This window comes from Podarcis bocagei (assembly GCF_964188305.1).
Source record: "Podarcis bocagei genome assembly, chromosome: 2".
Taxonomy (NCBI): Eukaryota; Metazoa; Chordata; class Lepidosauria; order Squamata; family Lacertidae; genus Podarcis; species Podarcis bocagei.
In genome coordinates, this window is record NC_138126.1 from 53105235 (window position 1) to 53122861 (window position 17627).

Genomic DNA, 17627 nt, shown 5'->3' on the forward strand with positions numbered 1-17627 from the left:
AGGCAGTGGCTATTTGACCACATGGAGCTGCTGAACAACTGGAGGGTAGCTCTAACAGGGATACCTTATGGGGAACAAGGACTGAGAAAATACGTAGACAATCCCTTAAATATTAATAGGCACAAAAAATGACTTCAAGGCTTTAACTTTCTGGTGTTCAGTTCTGGAGACCAATTTCAAAAGGATATGCACAAAGTAGAACAGGATTGAGAAAGAGGGCAGCAAAGGTGGTCAGCAGCAAGGAAAACAAATCCCATGAGGGAAGTTTGAAGGAACTGGGTATGTTTCGCCTGGAGAAGAGTGAGAGAAGACATGACAGCTCTCTCCACATAACCCTGAAAGGCTGTCATGGGCTTAAACTACAGAAGGTTAGGTTTTAGTTGAAGATCAGAAGACGCTTCTTGTCGGCAAGAGCAGTTCGACAATAGAACCAATTATCTAGAGGCGGATAGAATCTCCCTCGCCAAAGGTCTTTATGTGAAGGCTGGGCAGCCATTTATTAGGAATGCTCTACCTGGGGGTGGGGGGTCTTATATGCTATCATTCTGTGAAATCCATGGAATTTAGCAGCACTTGACTATCAAGATTGTGCCCTGCCATAGAATAGCAAACAAGCACAAAAACTTCCATGAAACAATGGTGCAACCACTGTGTAACAACTAGCAAAATATTATTTTTAAACAAGTAGGAAAGAGGGTTGTTGTGGTGTCTTAATATAAGGCTGTGTGTTGAGTCTAATCAGTGACACAACAATTTGAAGCAGTACAAGACGTCTCATGCTTAGATTTTATGTACAAAAATTCAGTTTGGTGTTTTTTTCCTGGTTGTATGGGGCCTGTGGATGAGATATATAACCTCCTGTCTTTCTTCATTAAAAAAATAGGTTAATCTGCATATATATGTGTAATTTATTTTTAAGGTCAGAGAGCGATAAAAACAATAAGCTGTGTTTGCCACATACGATATGGATTTGCCTCAGAAAATTCTTAGGATTGAAATCCCATAAAATCCCCACCCATGAATATTCACATCAATGGATTATAAATGTTATGGAGAGATTTATCGCATCAAGAGACAGAATGTGTAGAAAAGGACTACACATGACTACAAAGAAAACCCAACGCCTTTTGACTCTGCTATTACATAAATAGCTATCCGCAAACCTAGTCTGAATGAATCTGATCTAGTTTTCTCATAGATACTTAAATATAGATGAGGATAAATTTACACTTGGGATATTTGGAGGATTTTTCTATTTATACCATGTGTTGTGTTTCAGTAGCAAGCAGCTCATTAAATTCCAGCAAAGCACATGTTTAAATATCTCCTTGAAATGAGGGCTCTTTCTTCTGTTAGGCAGAACCACCATCAACACTAAATAGTCAAGATAACAGGATAAAAACATGGGCATGGTGTCGAGTGGGGCACCAATTGTCGAGTTGCAGCTCGGCATCCAGGGAAAAATCAGTCTCTCACCATGATAGGTTCCGAAATATGGCTGCTCCTAGGGCTAATATGGCTGCTCCTAGGGCTAATGCAGCACAGCTTTTATTGTGTGAAATCAGAAAGATACAAAATACAAGCCAAGCAATTTGTTCTAGCCAGCAGATAAGGACATTCGCACTAGACCATGCGAGCGATCAGGCTATGCTAGTTGACCAATCATTTGAGACAGCACGAGCTGTTCACGCGCTGTTCATGCTCCAAGGATGCTTCTAGCTATGAAATCACCCTGCAACAATAAGAACTTTGCTCATGCTCTCATGTACAAGCAATCATTTTCCCACAGCATGGTTGATTTAGGCCACAGTCCTATGATCTGTGGCAGGACAATCCAGGAGTCAAAGGATGTTCAGCTCTCCCTCTCCAAGCAAGGCTAGTGTAGAAGGTTTGCATAGTCAGCTCCTGTTGTTGTTGTTTAGTCGTCTAGTCGTGTCCAACTCTTCGTGACCCCATGGACCAGAGCACGCCAGGCACTCCTGTCTTCCACTGCCTCCCACAGTTTGGTCAAACTCATGCTGGTAGCTTCGAGAACACTGTCCAAAAATCTCATCCTCTGCCTTCCCCTTCTCCTTGTGCCCTCCATCTTTCCCAACATCAGGGTCTTTTCCAGGGAGTCTTCTCTTCTCATGAGGTGGCCAAAGTATTGGAGCCTCAGCTTCAGGATCTGTCCTTCCAGTGAGAACTCAGGGCTGATTTCCTTAAGAATGGATAGATTTGATCTTCCTGCAGTCCGTGGGACTCTCAAGAGTCTCCTCCAGCACCATAATTCAAAAGCATCAATTCTTGGACCTGCCAAGGCCCAAATGCCAGCAGGCACCTGCACCAGGTATAGGGGTGCTAGCGGCTCCATCCCCCTCAATATTTTGAATCAGGGGGCCCAGCTCCCCCCAATATTGAGGGGGCCAACATCCACTGCCAGGCAGGCACCCTCCGGGCGTCTCATCCCCCAGCCAGGAGCAGGTTCGGACGAGCAAGGGCGACTATCGCCCTCCGTGCATCTTGCCCCCTGGCACAAGCTGCAGGGAGGACGGTATGTCACACTGGGCGGGACACATCACGTGATGCACCCTCCCCAATGTGGGGGGCAAGTTGGCACCCCTGCCAGTAGGGGACCCACTGTCAAGAGTCATCTGGGCCTGTTCCTCCATCCTGCTACTTCACCCTCCTCTCACTCTGGCCCAGGGATGAGTAAGCAAACAAGAATGGTGGTGGTGAGGAGGAGGAACTACCATTGCCTGCTTGTTAGTTGGCTTTGTTTGATGACAATGATGAGCCAGAGACGGAGTTGTAGGTGGCAACAGTGGCAGTGAAGGGGTAGATTCATTAAGGAAGTAGAGGAGCACTGAGGATGTTTTGCCCAAATGCCCTCCAAAACCTTGAACCAACATTGTTTTCCAACGTGGAAAGAGTAGTCCGTCCCCAGAGAGAGAGAGATCCAGCCTCATAAGACCACCTCCTCCCGACACCGGAGAGATCTCCACAGCCCTTGGATTAACAAGCTTAGGGGCAGATCAGGGGAAGGTATGGATCTCATTCCTCTGACGCTATCTGAAATGGTGTTGTTGTGCATATGTATTCTGTCTCCTATTGGAAACCACCACCACTACTGAAAACACAGCTGTAGCTACAGGGGGGCTGGAGAGCCAGTTTTTTTGCCCCAGGTGAAGCCTCTAGAGGGGTGTCATTGAGGTGTCATTGTATGTGTATGTACATGTGCATGTACTTTGTGGGTGTGCGTGCCAAACTGGGTCTTTAAAGGAGGCGGGAGGAAAAGCAGCATTTCATCCTCCCTCCCAACCACATTCCTGATGGGGCTCTAGATATGGCATGTTGTCCATTTTTGGTTCTCCATCACCCCCTTTGGATTGCTGTGTTTTAAACCATTTTTACTTTCAACAGTGGCATCCCACGCTAAGCAGGAAACTTATAGGGATCTACTTTGATCCTCAGGGTTTTGTTTTGTTTGCCTCACAATGACCAAAAGTGCATATTCTTACTCGTCATGGTAGTAACATTTGGATACAGCAAAAACTCTTGAGAAAAATTAATCTACTGTGGTTTTTTTGGTTTTTTACCATGTACATAAAATCTAGCAATGCCGTGAATAATTATTTGGAACTTCTACAGGGTTATTTTTAGTGCTACTATTCTAGCCAAATCATAATTTTGAAGCCATGTGCCTGGAACAAATGTGTGGAGGTTGAGAGCAATTTTTGTTACAAGTCTTTGTGCAATAGCTGACACAGATGAATTTATTTTTGTGAGCAACTTTTTCCTCAGTGTTTTTTTTTTTAAGTGAGCAGGGGGGACTCAGGTTTGTTTCCTTACTTTATGCACGAGGAACACTTAGTAATAGTAGGTTTGAATAGATAAAGTGGTGTCATTGCACAAAAATAACGGAGTAGATTTTTTGAAGTTTGTAGTCTTTACTGTTTTCCAAAAAAAAAGCTCAAAGGAGTTCAAAAGAATGCTGTGTGCATTGATTTTTTAAAGCAGTGAAAAGCAAAAAAATGTAAAGAAGTATTTAATCTGCCTAAGTTTAAAGGGGAAATATCAAAAGACTGAAGAGAATGTATAAATATGTCACCTTACCTTATACTGTGAGTTTTTAGTTTTTGATATACAGCAATATACAGGGTCGTTGTTAACACTTTGAGTAAGCCTCATTGAGAAGCTAAACAGAAGTGCTGGTCTGATTCACATAAACAATTATTTCAATGTGGTAGCAAAAGCAACATGAAAAAAAGAAGTTTCCCTTTGTTGCATGTGTGGGTGTACTTTGATTCAGAAATTACATCTTTACTGTCTTGCCATAACCCCCACACGTTAAAGTTTTACTGGCTTAAAAACAAAACCATCTCAAAGCTGCGAGATGGGCACAGTCCAAAGGTACAAGGCCTTACACACCCCAATGTTCATTTCGTAGTCATTCATCTCTGTGCAAGCAGCTCTTAAACTGCTCCAGCTGCAGGCGCTTGGGAGTCGTCAGCTTGCCGTTTATAATAAAGAGTTCCGCAGTCCTTTTATCTTAAGATTTTAGTTTTAATTAACTCTAGGAGCAATTACGTCCGATAGACGCCCTTCCCAAAGATAAGAAGAAGGCATGCATCGCTTATATTGCAAAGCATCCCAGCTGAAGCAAAACCGGGGAAACCAAAATGGGGCGGGGGCACAGAGAGGAGGAAAGAATGAGGGTCTCTGAAAGCAGCTCCAGGCGCTTTCCAAGCCAACGCAAACATTTGTTGCTACCCAAGCCAAGTGTGTGCCTGCCTGGGGGAGCAGCAGCTTCCAGTGACAGCGAAGCTGCTGAATAGCAATGAAGCCTGCCTTTCCCAGTCTGAATGCAGCTATTAATAGCGCTGCCAGAGCCCCCGCTCTTTCCGTCACGTGAAGAGAAGCGGGGAGTCAAGCGGGCGAGCGGGAGGCGGCTGCTCCTGCCTTCTCCTCCTCCTTGTCACATTCCTGCAGTGCCCAAAGGACAAGGAGAGCGGGACACACACACACACACACACACACACACACACACACACACACACACACACACACACACACACACTCTCTCTCTCTCTCTCTCTCTCTCTCTCTCTCTTCCTGTGGCGGTCCCTACCGGCCCCCCCCCTTGCCTCTCCTCTTCCACCCGCGCCCCCCTCACCCCGTCCTGGAAACCAGCCTCGGCTTAATAAGATCAATGTTACCCCTCCCAGCTCTGGCATTTGTATTCCCAGCTCGCACTTCTAGCGGAATGGATGTGTAAGCGTGTGTGAGTGGAGGGGCGGGAGCGCGCGCGAGCCTCCGTGTGTGTGTGCGTGCGCGCGCGCGCCGGAGCTTGAGAGGGTGGACCTCGCGAGTGCCCGCGCCTTTCCCGGACCCCCTCCTGAGCTGCTCCCTCCTCTCGCCCACGGAGGCGAGTTGGGGGCGCTCCTCGGTGCCGTGCCCCCAGCCCCAGTTGCCTCTCTCGGCTGCCTCAGCGCGGGCCCGGAGGTGTTAGGGGAGCCCCCGGGGAAGGATATGCTGGCAGCTCGGGGGCCCCTCCTTGTGACTTCTCTCTCCAGCCATGTGGTGCTTGCATTGTAACTCGGAGAGGACTCAGTCACTGCTGGAGCTGGAGCTTGACAGCTGGTAAGCCATTACCCTCTATTGGAAGCAGCAGCGTGGGTTTCCTAAAGCAAAAAGAGTCGAGCTTGGAGGGGAAGGAATTTTTTTCTCTCTCTCCCTTTTTCTTTTTGGTTGCTTTGTGTTTCAGTTCCAGCCTCGGAACAGCTTTGTTTAAAATTAGTTCCGAACACTGGTTTAGTGTGTTGGTGGAAGGGAGAGAGGACCGAGCGTGTGTTTAAGCAAGCAGGCGAGCAAAACGATCGGCTGCTGCACATACATACAATACTAATCCCGTGACACAAAGGGTTTTATAGTGCTCAATCTCGCGTACTTTTTCTTCCTTTTCCTTCCACTGTGAAAGCGAAATCATTTTCTACAGAATTTTATTCTAGCTAGTATCCCAAATGCCAGTGTAGAAATGACAGCTGTTGGTCACATAAATATGCATTCAGTTTTACTTATAAAAACTGAATGCATATTTAAAAATGCCACAGTGTGTACCTTCCTGATTTTTTTCTGCACCATTGTATGCATGCAAAGGGTTCAGTTTGCATATTGCAGGATGTAATAAACCCTGCTGCAAAGTTTTAAATGTTTTGCAAATGTGTCTTGATTACAGCCAACTGTAGCTTTGTTTCCAGTGTATGTTGTCATTTTAGGAGCCTTTATATTCCATAGCTCATTTATTTGACTTTCAAAAAAGAAAAAGAAATCTTACTGCAATGCCATCTGTCCTTCACAGAATTCAAATTAACATCTTATTCATTTGAATGTGGAATTTAAAGTTGTTTAACTCCTTAACCACACAGCACTTACAATATGAAACTGGCAGCAGAATCATTTAAAAGACATTACTTGTTCCATATATTTGCAGCATCTCAATGCCTCCTCCATTTTTTCCTCACACAATACCTTTCTTATGCATTTTCATTATTCATTTAACAAAAACCCAGCCATTATGAAGACAAATGTCTGTCTTTGCATCAATAATTGCAGTTCTAAACACACTTTAAAAATGTATTTTCTACTGTTAGAGCCTGCCTTTCTCCAAGAAGCTGAAGGTGGTATACATTGCTTTCCCCTTTATCTTTGCAACAACCCTGTGAGGTAGATTAGACCAGGATAGTGACCAGCCCAAAATTGCCCCATGACTTTTGGGGATGAATGGGGCTGAAAACCTGAGTCTCTCCAGCCCCAATCTGACTCTATAACCACTACACCACTGAAATCAGTGGGGCTTGCTTCTGAGCAAACATGGGTACGATTATTTTGTGCTGCTCTATATTTTGTCACATTCAAGGGTTAAAGAGAACATTAATCAGTGACTATACATTGAGTTACAAATGTTGAGGGCTTCAGTTGAATTAAGCCTATGTTCAGGGGGTTGAAAATCACTACAGAGTTGAAAATGCTCAGCCGCTCTCACAGGGCCATTCATCTCCCACAAAAGGGGTGCATTTTTGGAAATATCCCAGGTGAGTGTTGAAAGAAATTATATTTTTCTGGGAGTGGTTTTTATCTATCATGGTAATGTGGCAAGTGGTTGCTATCTTTCTTTTCCTGGAAATATTTGTGATGGTTACAATCAGGAGCAGCAGCCTGTTGGTGTTCCTTGAGAATGTGCCAATGGGCATGATACTACTTCACAGTGATATGAGACTTCTGCCATACCAATGGTATGATGGTTTAAGATAGCTTATACCTCCTTGATTACATGCTTTGAGAGAGGTGAGGACAAGAATAGGGCACTAAATAGTGACAGATCACTGGAGGTTGTGTGGATTCTACCACACCTTCAAGTGAGTCTGAAACCATGTTCACAAAAATACACACTTGAGTGGCATAGTTATTGTGAGTTTGGTGTTTGTTTTGAAGCTGTTCTAGGTAGCATGTATGCATCTTCCAGCACACGGAACACTGTACAATTATGTTCTGTTTAACCAATGTAGTATATAGTGGGTGATTTACAAATATCAGTAAAATACAATTCATAAAAAACCCACAGTGACATAAAACCCACTTAATGCAACATTGAACCAGTTTCAGAGCATGTGAAGGTGTCAGGTGTGCCAACTCTAGGAGACCGAAAGCACCTCAGCCCCCTCAAAATTTGTTTTAAGGGGGCTGGGCCATCTTAATGTTGAGGTGACCCTGCGCTGGTTGTGTGCATGTGATGTCATGCACCGTCTGGTCCAGTGGCCGGCTCCTCAAGAGTGCTTGGCCGCCTCCATTGCAATGTGTAACGCATTTGACACCACACACATGCTGTGCACAACACATGTGCCGGGCCCCCTCAATCTTGGGAGCAACCTGGTGCATGTGAAAGGTGTTAACAGGCTTGGTAAAAACAAGGTTTCAACTGGTACCAAAAATGTAATGAAGAGCATTCCATAACCATGGTGCCACTGTTGGGAAGGCCGTGCCTCTTATGGCAAGGGCATCCAGATAAAGCTCATCCCTCCAGAGCTGGTTGCCTGCATTTACTGATCGGAAAAGATTCATAAGATGAGTTATTTCATGATTTATTTTGTTAAAAATTATTTTACTATTATTTTAAGAGGAGAAAGATTTAGGGAGCTTGCCTTGGGGAATAAGCTAAGTGTCTTGGGTGAATATTTCTTCTTGGCAGAACTGCCCTCTTCTACCAGATCATTTTTGTAATTGACATATTTTATGTTCCTTTCAGGAAGACTTGATTATATGTGGTGCTTGAAACAAAATGAATTATGAAGGATTTAGTTTATTGTCATTTGTTCTCAGGGAATCTTCTTCACTCAGAGAATAAGTTTTATTGCTTCAAATGATTGAATTTTACAGAATTTAAACACAGTTGAGAAAAAGTATGTGTAGTCTAGGCTTCTCCTTTTTGTATAGTACTTAAAATTATGTATGTATTTGTATGCCGCTTTTCCATAGTTCAAACTACTCTCAAGGCAGCTTATAGCATTAAAAAATGCATACAGTGGTACCTCTGGTTATGAACTTAATTTGTTCCGGAGGTCTGTCCTTAACCTGATATTGTTCTTAACCTGAGGTACGACTTTAGCTAATGGGGCCTGCCGCCGCCGCCGCGCGATTTCTGTTCTCATCCTGAGGTAAAGTTCTTATTTTTTTATTTTTTAAAATTTTGATTGCTACAGCAAGAAAAAACAAAAAAACACAAATGCCGAATTATACACAGGAATAACCATAGACACATAATTTTCTTAAGACCAATATGTTTTATTGTTTGTTTGTTTGTTTGTTTGTTTGTTTGTTAACACTAAAGACCCAACCTGAGGTAAAGTTCTTAACCCAAGGTACTACTTCCGGGTTAGCAGAGTCTGTGACCTGACGTGTTTGTAACCCGAGGTACCACTGTAATTACAAACATAACAAAAGTAGTCATAAACAGTAAATAAAACATCAAAAGTACACAACCAAATTAAACAATTTCCACATAAGAAGATTTAAAGTAAAGATCCAGAAATTAATATTGATATTAGTAACAACAACCCCCTCCTCCCCCAAACCGCTAAACAATATTCCCGCTCAAGGGTCTGTTCAACAGCTTCAATTTTTGTAACTGGAGTCAATCAGAGTCCCGTCTTCCCAGGCCATGTAGGAAAAGGCCTGCAAGGCAGGGAGCAGGTCTTCCAGGACTCACAGCCAAGAGTCAGCTTGTGGTTTAAATAATATCCAGAATGTAACAGGTGATCACTTCATCACCATCAGATGATAACAAAGCAGTTGTCATGTTTCTCTCAGAATACTCTTGATTAAGACCAGGAGTGGCAGGCACTTGAGGAAGAGGATGTTGAATGGGAGTAGAGTCCAGTTGACAGAGCCTGCAGCCCCCGCCTCTGGACATATCTGGCTGTGCTGTTGTAGGAGTTCCAGAGGCTTCCTCTTCACTGCTCATAGAAGAGAAAAGTCTGTCAGAAACTATGGACAAGGAGGGCTCCAGGGCAAGATCTGAAGTGACAGAGGATTGGGAGGTGGAGACAGCTCTGCAGTTGTCTTCCATGGAGAGGTGGCTCATCAAGAAAAAAATGGAGACGTGCCCCTCTAGGCCAGTGGATCTCAAACTTTTTTCTCTGAGCCACATTTTCAGAACAAAAAATTGCTCACCAATATTTTTTCATCTTGTTTGGGGCCATATTGGAACTGGAAAGCTTCTCACCACAGATCAAACGCATAGGCTGACAGATGTTTTCATCTCCAGTCCATGTGAAACCAACTCAGATATCTATCCACATATTGTTGACAAACTTTCTTTTTTGGAGGTTTGCCTGGGCTTGCTACTGGTGTCGAATTAAACGAGTCTTCTCCAGGTTGTTCGGACAGCGATTCCAAATTACTACTAGGATTGCCCTCAGTATCACTTGATGCGCTTGCTCTCATTTTGAAAAGATATCTAGCCATATTCTTCAAATAAAAAAAGTACTTTATGTAATATGCATGCATGTAGGATGGAAAAATGCAACAGCCATATATTGCCCTCATTTCTGGCAAACAGTAAGTTACTGACCTGGTGTTTAGGGTGTTTAAGTTGGTGTTGCATTATGCAATATCACAATTTCCTTATGGGTTATTGCTAATAGTTTTTAGAGTTGCTTGTCAAATTCCAATAACTTTAAAGCTTATATATAAATATATTTAAAGATGTCTCAGATTTCAACTTTTACTACTTCAAAAGGTTTCACAGTATGGCAGATACTGCAGACTTCCTTCTATACAGTGGTACATGGCACCTGTGTTTTGAAATTGTTCGAATTTGCAGGAATAAAGAGAAGCTAGTAAATTTCATTTCCAGTTACTTAGGCAGGTCATACAGGGCTGTTTCAGAAATAACTATCTTGGCTTTTCATTGAGCTTGCATTTTCTCTTCTCTCTTTGCATTCATGCCAGAATTGGGGTCTTCTAAGTTTATGAAATCATTTTCCTCTACATTCCAACCAGAAAATTGTGTTTTCATCTGGGCGTACTTGCCATAATATAAAATCGGATAAAAACTATGGTGTAATAAATCCTGGAAATTTTTAGTTCCAGTAACAGAGTGAAGGAGGCAGGAGTGCCTGGTCCAACTCTCAGCTAAATAAACTATGGTTTATTTAGTTGAGATTGCTCCTTCTGAACCAGCCTACAGTCTCCTAGATGAAATGCTAACAACACTGGCTATTAGGCTGCTGGAAATGAAGAACCTTTAATATTTCAGTTGCAAATCCCTTAATTCTGTAGTCTCTGAAGCACTATATCCTTCTAACCCAGGGGTTGGCAAGGTTTACATTGCCTGGGCCGGTTCACTCCAGTGGAGATCCCTCTGTGGGCTGGATTGCGCGTTCGCCCGAGTGCCCACAATTTCTGGCGTCTGCACAGACACGATTTCCAGCGCCATGGAAGCGTGTCCCTGTGCCGCGCTGTGCCGGTTTAGCGCAGCGTGCGGGGACTCGCCAAGCAGCGGCTCAGTTCAGGGGCAGCCTGTGGACCAGTTAAATGACCCCCATGGGCTGCTTGTGGCCCATGGGCCTTAGGTTGCCTACCCCTGTTCTAACCTTTGATTGGTTTTTCCTTCTTCAGAAGATGAATGTATGAAAACAGAAAATGAGGAAGAATGTATGAACAATCAGTTTTACATACACAAATTTGCATGTACACACCCCTTGGTACAATTTCAGCAACTATCCGTGAGGTAGGAGAAGATCAGCCAAGTGAGGTGTAGCCATCCAGGCACATCCTCCATCTCTGTTTTTGTCTTTAGTGGATCACAAGCTGATGCTGTGTGAACCGTGTGTATTACTTGAAAAACAAATTTTTTAAAGCACTGTTGACAGTATGTATTTTAGTAAGATTAGTGGTTTATTTGCTTCTTCAGACCATCCTGTTGTAGATGTTGAAGTTCACCTATGGACTCAGTTAGCCTTGCTTACTATCCTTTTCTCCAGACAGAAATCTTGCCAGCTGATGACTTGGATTTTTTTGGGTTATCTCAGATAAATTTATCTTTTTTAGTAGAGTATCTTCATCTAGAGCTGTGTTTCCCAACCAGCAGCCATATAGCCCCCTGGGGGGGTTGTTAGGGTGGACAGACTTCTGTTAGGGGGGTCTGAACCTCAGATTTGTATTTTACTTATTGGAGGGGCAGCTGCCCCCTGCCCCCCCCCCGGCTACACGCATGGGGGGCCCACAGAAAGGAAACAAGATCAGAAGGGGGCCATGGTCAGGAAAAGGTTGTGAAACATTGATCTAGAACAAAGTGCAAGAAGAATCCTTGTGGTGAAAGATATGTACTCTCAACTTGTTTTTTATGTGAGTTCTTTAAAGAAGCAAAGGCCAGAGCTAAGCTAGTTTAGAAGTGGCCAGATTCCAGAAATTCACACCTGATATAAGGTCTCATAAAAGGGTATATAAAACCACATCTAAACCTTTGGGAAATTTCATGTGCATATTTGGGTCTGTGATTTGTAACTCTGAGTAATCGCTTTAGAGAAGCATTCGGAAGTTGTCCTAAAGGGTGCTGAAGAGTATAGTCTGTAGCTGTAGTTGCCCGGCTGTGATGATCCTGCAAGTTAAGCAGGGTCATGCTAGGTGATTACACATGTACAGGAGTATTCTGAGACAAAGCTGCCGGAAGTAATGCAGTGATTCAGTTAGCAGCACTCTTCCCTTCTGACTTTAAAGTGAGTTGAATTAGGAACGTCTCTGCTTCCTCTTGGAAGGGTCTACCATTCACGTTGTTACTGATCATCTGTTGCTCCTAAAGATTCAAGAGCTTTTTCTGTAAAGGTATGAAATCTTAATCTGGGATCCTGATCAAATGTCAGCTCATGTAATTACTTTTCAGTTCTTTCACTGTCATGTGGTGTTGTGTGATAGCATTAAAGAACTGTAGTACTGCTTATAAACATAGCATATACGTTACCTTTGGTAGTATTGCATGTTGCAAAAAGTCTTGACTGGGGCAGATTTGCCAGGTTTCTAGTTTTGCATCGTGGTTGTGTTGTCCTGGCCTTTCCTCTTAGTTGGGAAACACCATAGTTGTGAAACAGTGTGACATCAGTTTTAGAGGATGTTTTTTTCCATTTGTAATAGCACTTGACAAGAGAGTGCTTGAGCAATCAGCCATTTGATTTTACATTATACCAAGAGAAAACATTATCTGTGATTTTCAACATGAGCGAAATGCTTCTAGCTGCTAAAAGCTAACCACCGCCTCTTTGTGTTTTCTCCGATAATTGGTCATGGAAACAGTTTCTCTGAATAGGTAAGAACAAGAAAAAAGAAACAAAATACAGTAAGGCACTGTGTGTGCAGATTCCTATTAACTGTGAGGTATCTGTTGGTTAATTCATTTTAAATGGATAGCTTTTATGTTCTGGTATTAGCTGTGGGTATCAAGATTCCTAAAAGCACTGAAACAGATGTTCAGGTGTTTGGTTTTTTGTTGTTGTTCTGAAGAACATGTAAGCGAACATTCACTTGTGACTCTTAACTTAATTAGTTTAACTTGTGTGTTTATCGGTGACACTCAGAACTCTTTTGGGTGTTGCGTCACCTGTTTTCTGACCACAAATTGGAGCTGTGATAAAGAAGCAGGTTTGATTCTTAGTGACTTTCATTGAGTTCTCTGGGATAAAGTAAATTCATAGCAACATCCTTTTCACTCGGGATGTTTGTTCTGCGGTCAGGAACAAGTTTTGCTCTTTCCAAAGTAGTTTCCCGAATTCATTCCTCTTATTTTAGGCAAGTATGGTATCCATTCAATTTTATGGGGATAAAGTAAATAGTTTTTCAGGACAATAAGGGAATCCTACACGAGACTGCAGTAGATCTGTATTTACAGAACATACGAGAATTACACATGCAGCCCACTTGATGTCCATCAACAACTGTTCCAGCTTAGAACTCATTTCTTTCACAAATGAGCTTGTGGAAACTGCTGGGTTAGTTGATAAAACTTGCTTTACATTGTTTCATGGTAAAACTGCCCCTGTTCCCTGACTTGTTCATACTGGAATACTAGTGTGCCATACACGATAGGTCAGTTGACCAGTCAAGAAAAAAGACGGGGGGGGGGGGGAATGGATAGTTGTCTGATGTTAAAAGGAACAACTTTGGAATAAATCTCAATTAGAACTCAATAAAATGCTTTAAAAATAGTATATCACTGCTACATGTGCCCAGCCAGATTATAGAATGAATCATAAAACATCCAACCTTTGCTGGTGGGAATTCCATTTACCCGGCTCTCTTGTACACATGTGGTTTTATCAAAAAATTATTCCCTTTTAGGAGAAAGTTTTTCAAAATAATAATCTAATAATAATAAATAATAATATAATCTAATAATAATAAATCCCACCCTCCCCAGCCAGAACCAGGCTCATGATGGTGCAATCACTATAACTAGACCCAAATTAGCCCTACTATCATATTTTACTCCTCAGATTAAGAAGATAACCAATAAAGACCTCATCCTCCATTTATTAGCCTCAGCTAGATTAGTACTTTCAAAAAAATGGAGAACTTTAAATGCAAATCTTTTTGAAGCATGGATTTCTCAAGTATGCAACATCATGCTTATGGACATGCTTATAGACTCACACCTTCTGTACGACATGGCATTCTTTTATTGGCTTGGCTAAGACAATTGAACATATTTACACCCTCCATTACTCATGGAACTTTTTAGAGAGACACTTTTATTGGGTTGCCTTTCTTGGAATGTCTAAAACTACAGCCATCTATCACTATTTTTCTTTCTTTTCTGTACTACTACTAAGCGCTGCTTTCCTTGTATGGATATGTTTTGTTACTTAAAATTATTTTTTTAAAAAAAAACAAAAAAGTCAAATGGTCAAGTATTTTTTTTCTTTGCAAACATTAACTTTGTTAGAACAACATTTTTATTGTTCAGCGGGGGGGGGGTTAGTAGAACAGAAACATTCTTCAATGATCAGTTGGTTTGATGCATATGCTGATTACAAAACAAATTAGTTCAGCTATTGTGAAACTGTGGGCAACATTCAGTGATGTCTGCCTGTTTGCGCAGTGGAAATCTGCATGCATTGCAGGACTTCCGGTTTCTCTTCTCGCTCCTCCAGCTCCACCATGTCCCCTCAAAATCTGCTCCATAGGGCTCCCATGTAGCTATTGTAGGGGGAGAGGAGGAATAACCTCTGTTTCATGAGCAGATATCTGCTTATGCTACATTGGTCCTCACACTATGAAATAAGCTTTTGTTTTTCTAAAACAACAACAACATGGAATTCTTAAATGTAACATTTAGCATGATGTAAAGTTTCTGTATATGTGAAATATTCAGAGCTTATTTTTAAGGAAATTTTAAAAAAAGAAACAAAATTAAGTAACGGCAGTGGTGAAGAAGCCTAAGTCCGTTCACACGAATTTGTGCAAAAGAGGTAGCAAGCCAGTCTTTCAAGTCTCACCAGCTTGAATTCCCTTGTTTTTGCATCTGGCAAGACACAGTCACAGGCAACCTTTCCTAGGCAGCGACCTTTGCCTCTTACCACTGAGTGTATTCCTGGTGGGAAAGTCCCACAGAGCTAACAGGCAGCCAGTAAGAGAGCTATGCTGTGCCAGTAGTTGTGCACCTAATTGCTGCAGGCCTAGAGGGCAAGCAGCCTTTGCCCCTGCCTTCATGAAATAAAAAGAGATAAGCTGCCACCTACACATTGCCATTCTTGGCTTCAAATAATAGCTGACAAGCCCGTTGGCAGCTTTCGACCAATATAGCGACTGGCATGTCAAACCCTACTAGTGCACCTTCCTTCTTTTTAAGAAGTGCGTGCAAAGTAAACTGTTGCTTTATTTCTCAAAAAAACCTGAAGTACATGCTGTATGTGAGTGCGTGCAGCCTGGATTACCATTTGTAGGCAAAGTGCTGTTGTGAGAAGGACATTTGTATGGAGAAGCTGCTAGCAAGTTCTTAACCTTCGCTTTGCCCACTGCTTTCTTCCTGTAACTCCCTTCCCAAGCTGATTTTCTTCCTATCAAATCCATACAATGCACATATAAACACTCAGTCTGAAAGCACGCAGCTTGCATACCCCCGCAATGGTTCCGGTTACCTGTTTTTTTTGTGAGAGAGAGCATGGTGGCCATTTTTGGTGCCTCACTTTTTCCACAGAAAAATACACTTGGGGGGGGGCTATGATCTTGTGCAGGTCATGTGACTCGCATGGCAGTGCGAACCTGGAAGACGCACATCCTGGATTTACACCTCAACGTGCTGGAGGGTATGAGCTTGAGGTTGGGGAAGTTACAATGAAAAGCAGCACACTGATACATCTAGGAACTCTTCATATTGTATATTGCCTCCTCTCAATATCGCCTCACTTAGCAGTAATATTTGTATATGTAGTGATGTGTAACATGGTGTTGAGCCCCAACTTCCATAGGAGAAAGCAAAACGTTTTACTCCAGGGCACTTATTAGAATGAGGACCTGTGGTATATATTACTTAGGTCTTCTATCGCTGCTAAAATGCACATTTTGCTATTTTACATAAAAATCTGTGGGGGCTTTAATAAGATAAAATGGGTTTTCTTCCACATGCATGTGATTAACAACCTTCTCTGAATTTATCATTTGCCAGAGAATTAAAAGACCTTAAAAGCAGTGAAAGAAGAATCTAAAGTTTCAGCTAATTGTAAAATATTATAAACTCACGAGTTGGATTGTGTTGAAGTGACAATTTACCCTATTGTTATACAGTGGCTTGTGAATATGAACATACATTTTTAATAGAAAAAGTATGTTTTGTCCAACCTTTAAGTTTTTTGAACAGTTTACGTAAAAGTCTGCAGTCTTGTACACATGTATTTGGGAGTAAGTCACATTGAACTTGCTTGGATTGACAGTCATAGGAGCAGGCTGCCTCTGCTGTTTCCACAGAGTTTTACTGAGCTGTAGACTGTTGTTTGAGGCTGCTTGTACGCTATTTGTTTGCTGATTTCCTACTCACAGTTCTCTTGGCATATGAATACAGGGACACATAGCTTGGTCAAGTTACAGATAGGTAGCCGTGTTGGTCTGCCATAGTCAAAATAAAAAAATTCCTTCCAGTAGCACCTTACTAAGGTGCTACTGGAAGGAATTTATAGCTTGGTCAAAACATTCCCACTAGCACTGTATCTTATAGGCATTCATTTTAGGCAGCAGAGAAGACATTACTGTCAGAATGAACCTAGAAGCAGAATTTACTAACTTTATTTCATTTATATCCTGGTATAATTGCATTGTCTGGATGGTATATTTCAACACATGAAACATTAAATGCAGTTTAATTAAAGCTTAAAAATGAATTCTCAAAAGTACGCAATCTGTGTCAGCTAGGAAAAGGATGTTGCTGTGAAGAACTGAAAAGGGTCACAGAGCTGAAAGCTTATGCTTAGCTTCCTACAGATCCTAAATACCAGCAAATTGAATGTTCTGTAGACAAGGATGTCATCCAGTGTTGCCTCCCACACTGACTGGCTCAACATAGCAGCTGAGTCCACAGTCAAGTGGAAATACAGTGTTGGCTGGTATGAAGGAAAGGATTATTTCACTGTGGAAAATTCACTCTCAGCTGTGTGTGCAGGTTACCATCTCTTTTTTGACTTCAGAGAAGCCAAATAATTCTTCTTAATTCTCAGAGTACACTTACCACAAAGATATTCAGTGCAATGCATTCAGTGCAAATTGCCAGCTTAAATAACTAGAGGTTGTTTTAATAATATCACAGACCGGGTTAGTTGTGCTATGAGCTATACATGGCAAAATTATGCCTGAAATAGTTGGAAGTGGCATAGTGACTTAGAGACTGAACTGTGAGTCCCCATTTTCAAATCTCTTCTCTGCTGTGATGTCGTTCTCTCTCAATCACAGTCCTTTCCATCTGCAATAAGTGGGATAATACAGGCTTACATTACAGTGTTGCTATAAGGATTACAACCAGATAATGCATGTGAAATGCTTTGGACACTCGAAGTTGCTATCAAATTATTGTTATTGTTATTGCTGAGTTAAAACTTAAATTACGGACT

At 42.1% G+C, this 17627-nt stretch overlaps 1 protein-coding gene and 1 pseudogene across 14 annotated transcripts in view; one reads left to right on the top strand and one right to left on the bottom strand.

The window, feature by feature from the left end:
• Positions 1 to 17627, top strand: part of IQSEC1 (IQ motif and Sec7 domain ArfGEF 1) — a 306192-nt gene that overhangs the window by 228738 nt on the left and 59827 nt on the right. Inside the window, exon 1 of one of the 13 annotated variants that reach the window (XM_081175985.1) lies at positions 5342 to 5622. The exons of the other annotated variants lie outside the window; for them this stretch is intronic. Within the exon in view, the coding sequence (XP_081032111.1) occupies positions 5558 to 5622 (65 nt within the window). The 5' untranslated portion in view covers positions 5342 to 5557. Of the gene's footprint in view, positions 1 to 5341; positions 5623 to 17627 lie in introns of those variants that run through there. 13 annotated transcript variants of the gene reach the window in all.
• LOC308579699 (tigger transposable element-derived protein 1 pseudogene) overlaps positions 1 to 17627 on the bottom strand; it is a 146301-nt pseudogene that overhangs the window by 48689 nt on the left and 79985 nt on the right. The window lies entirely within an intron of this gene.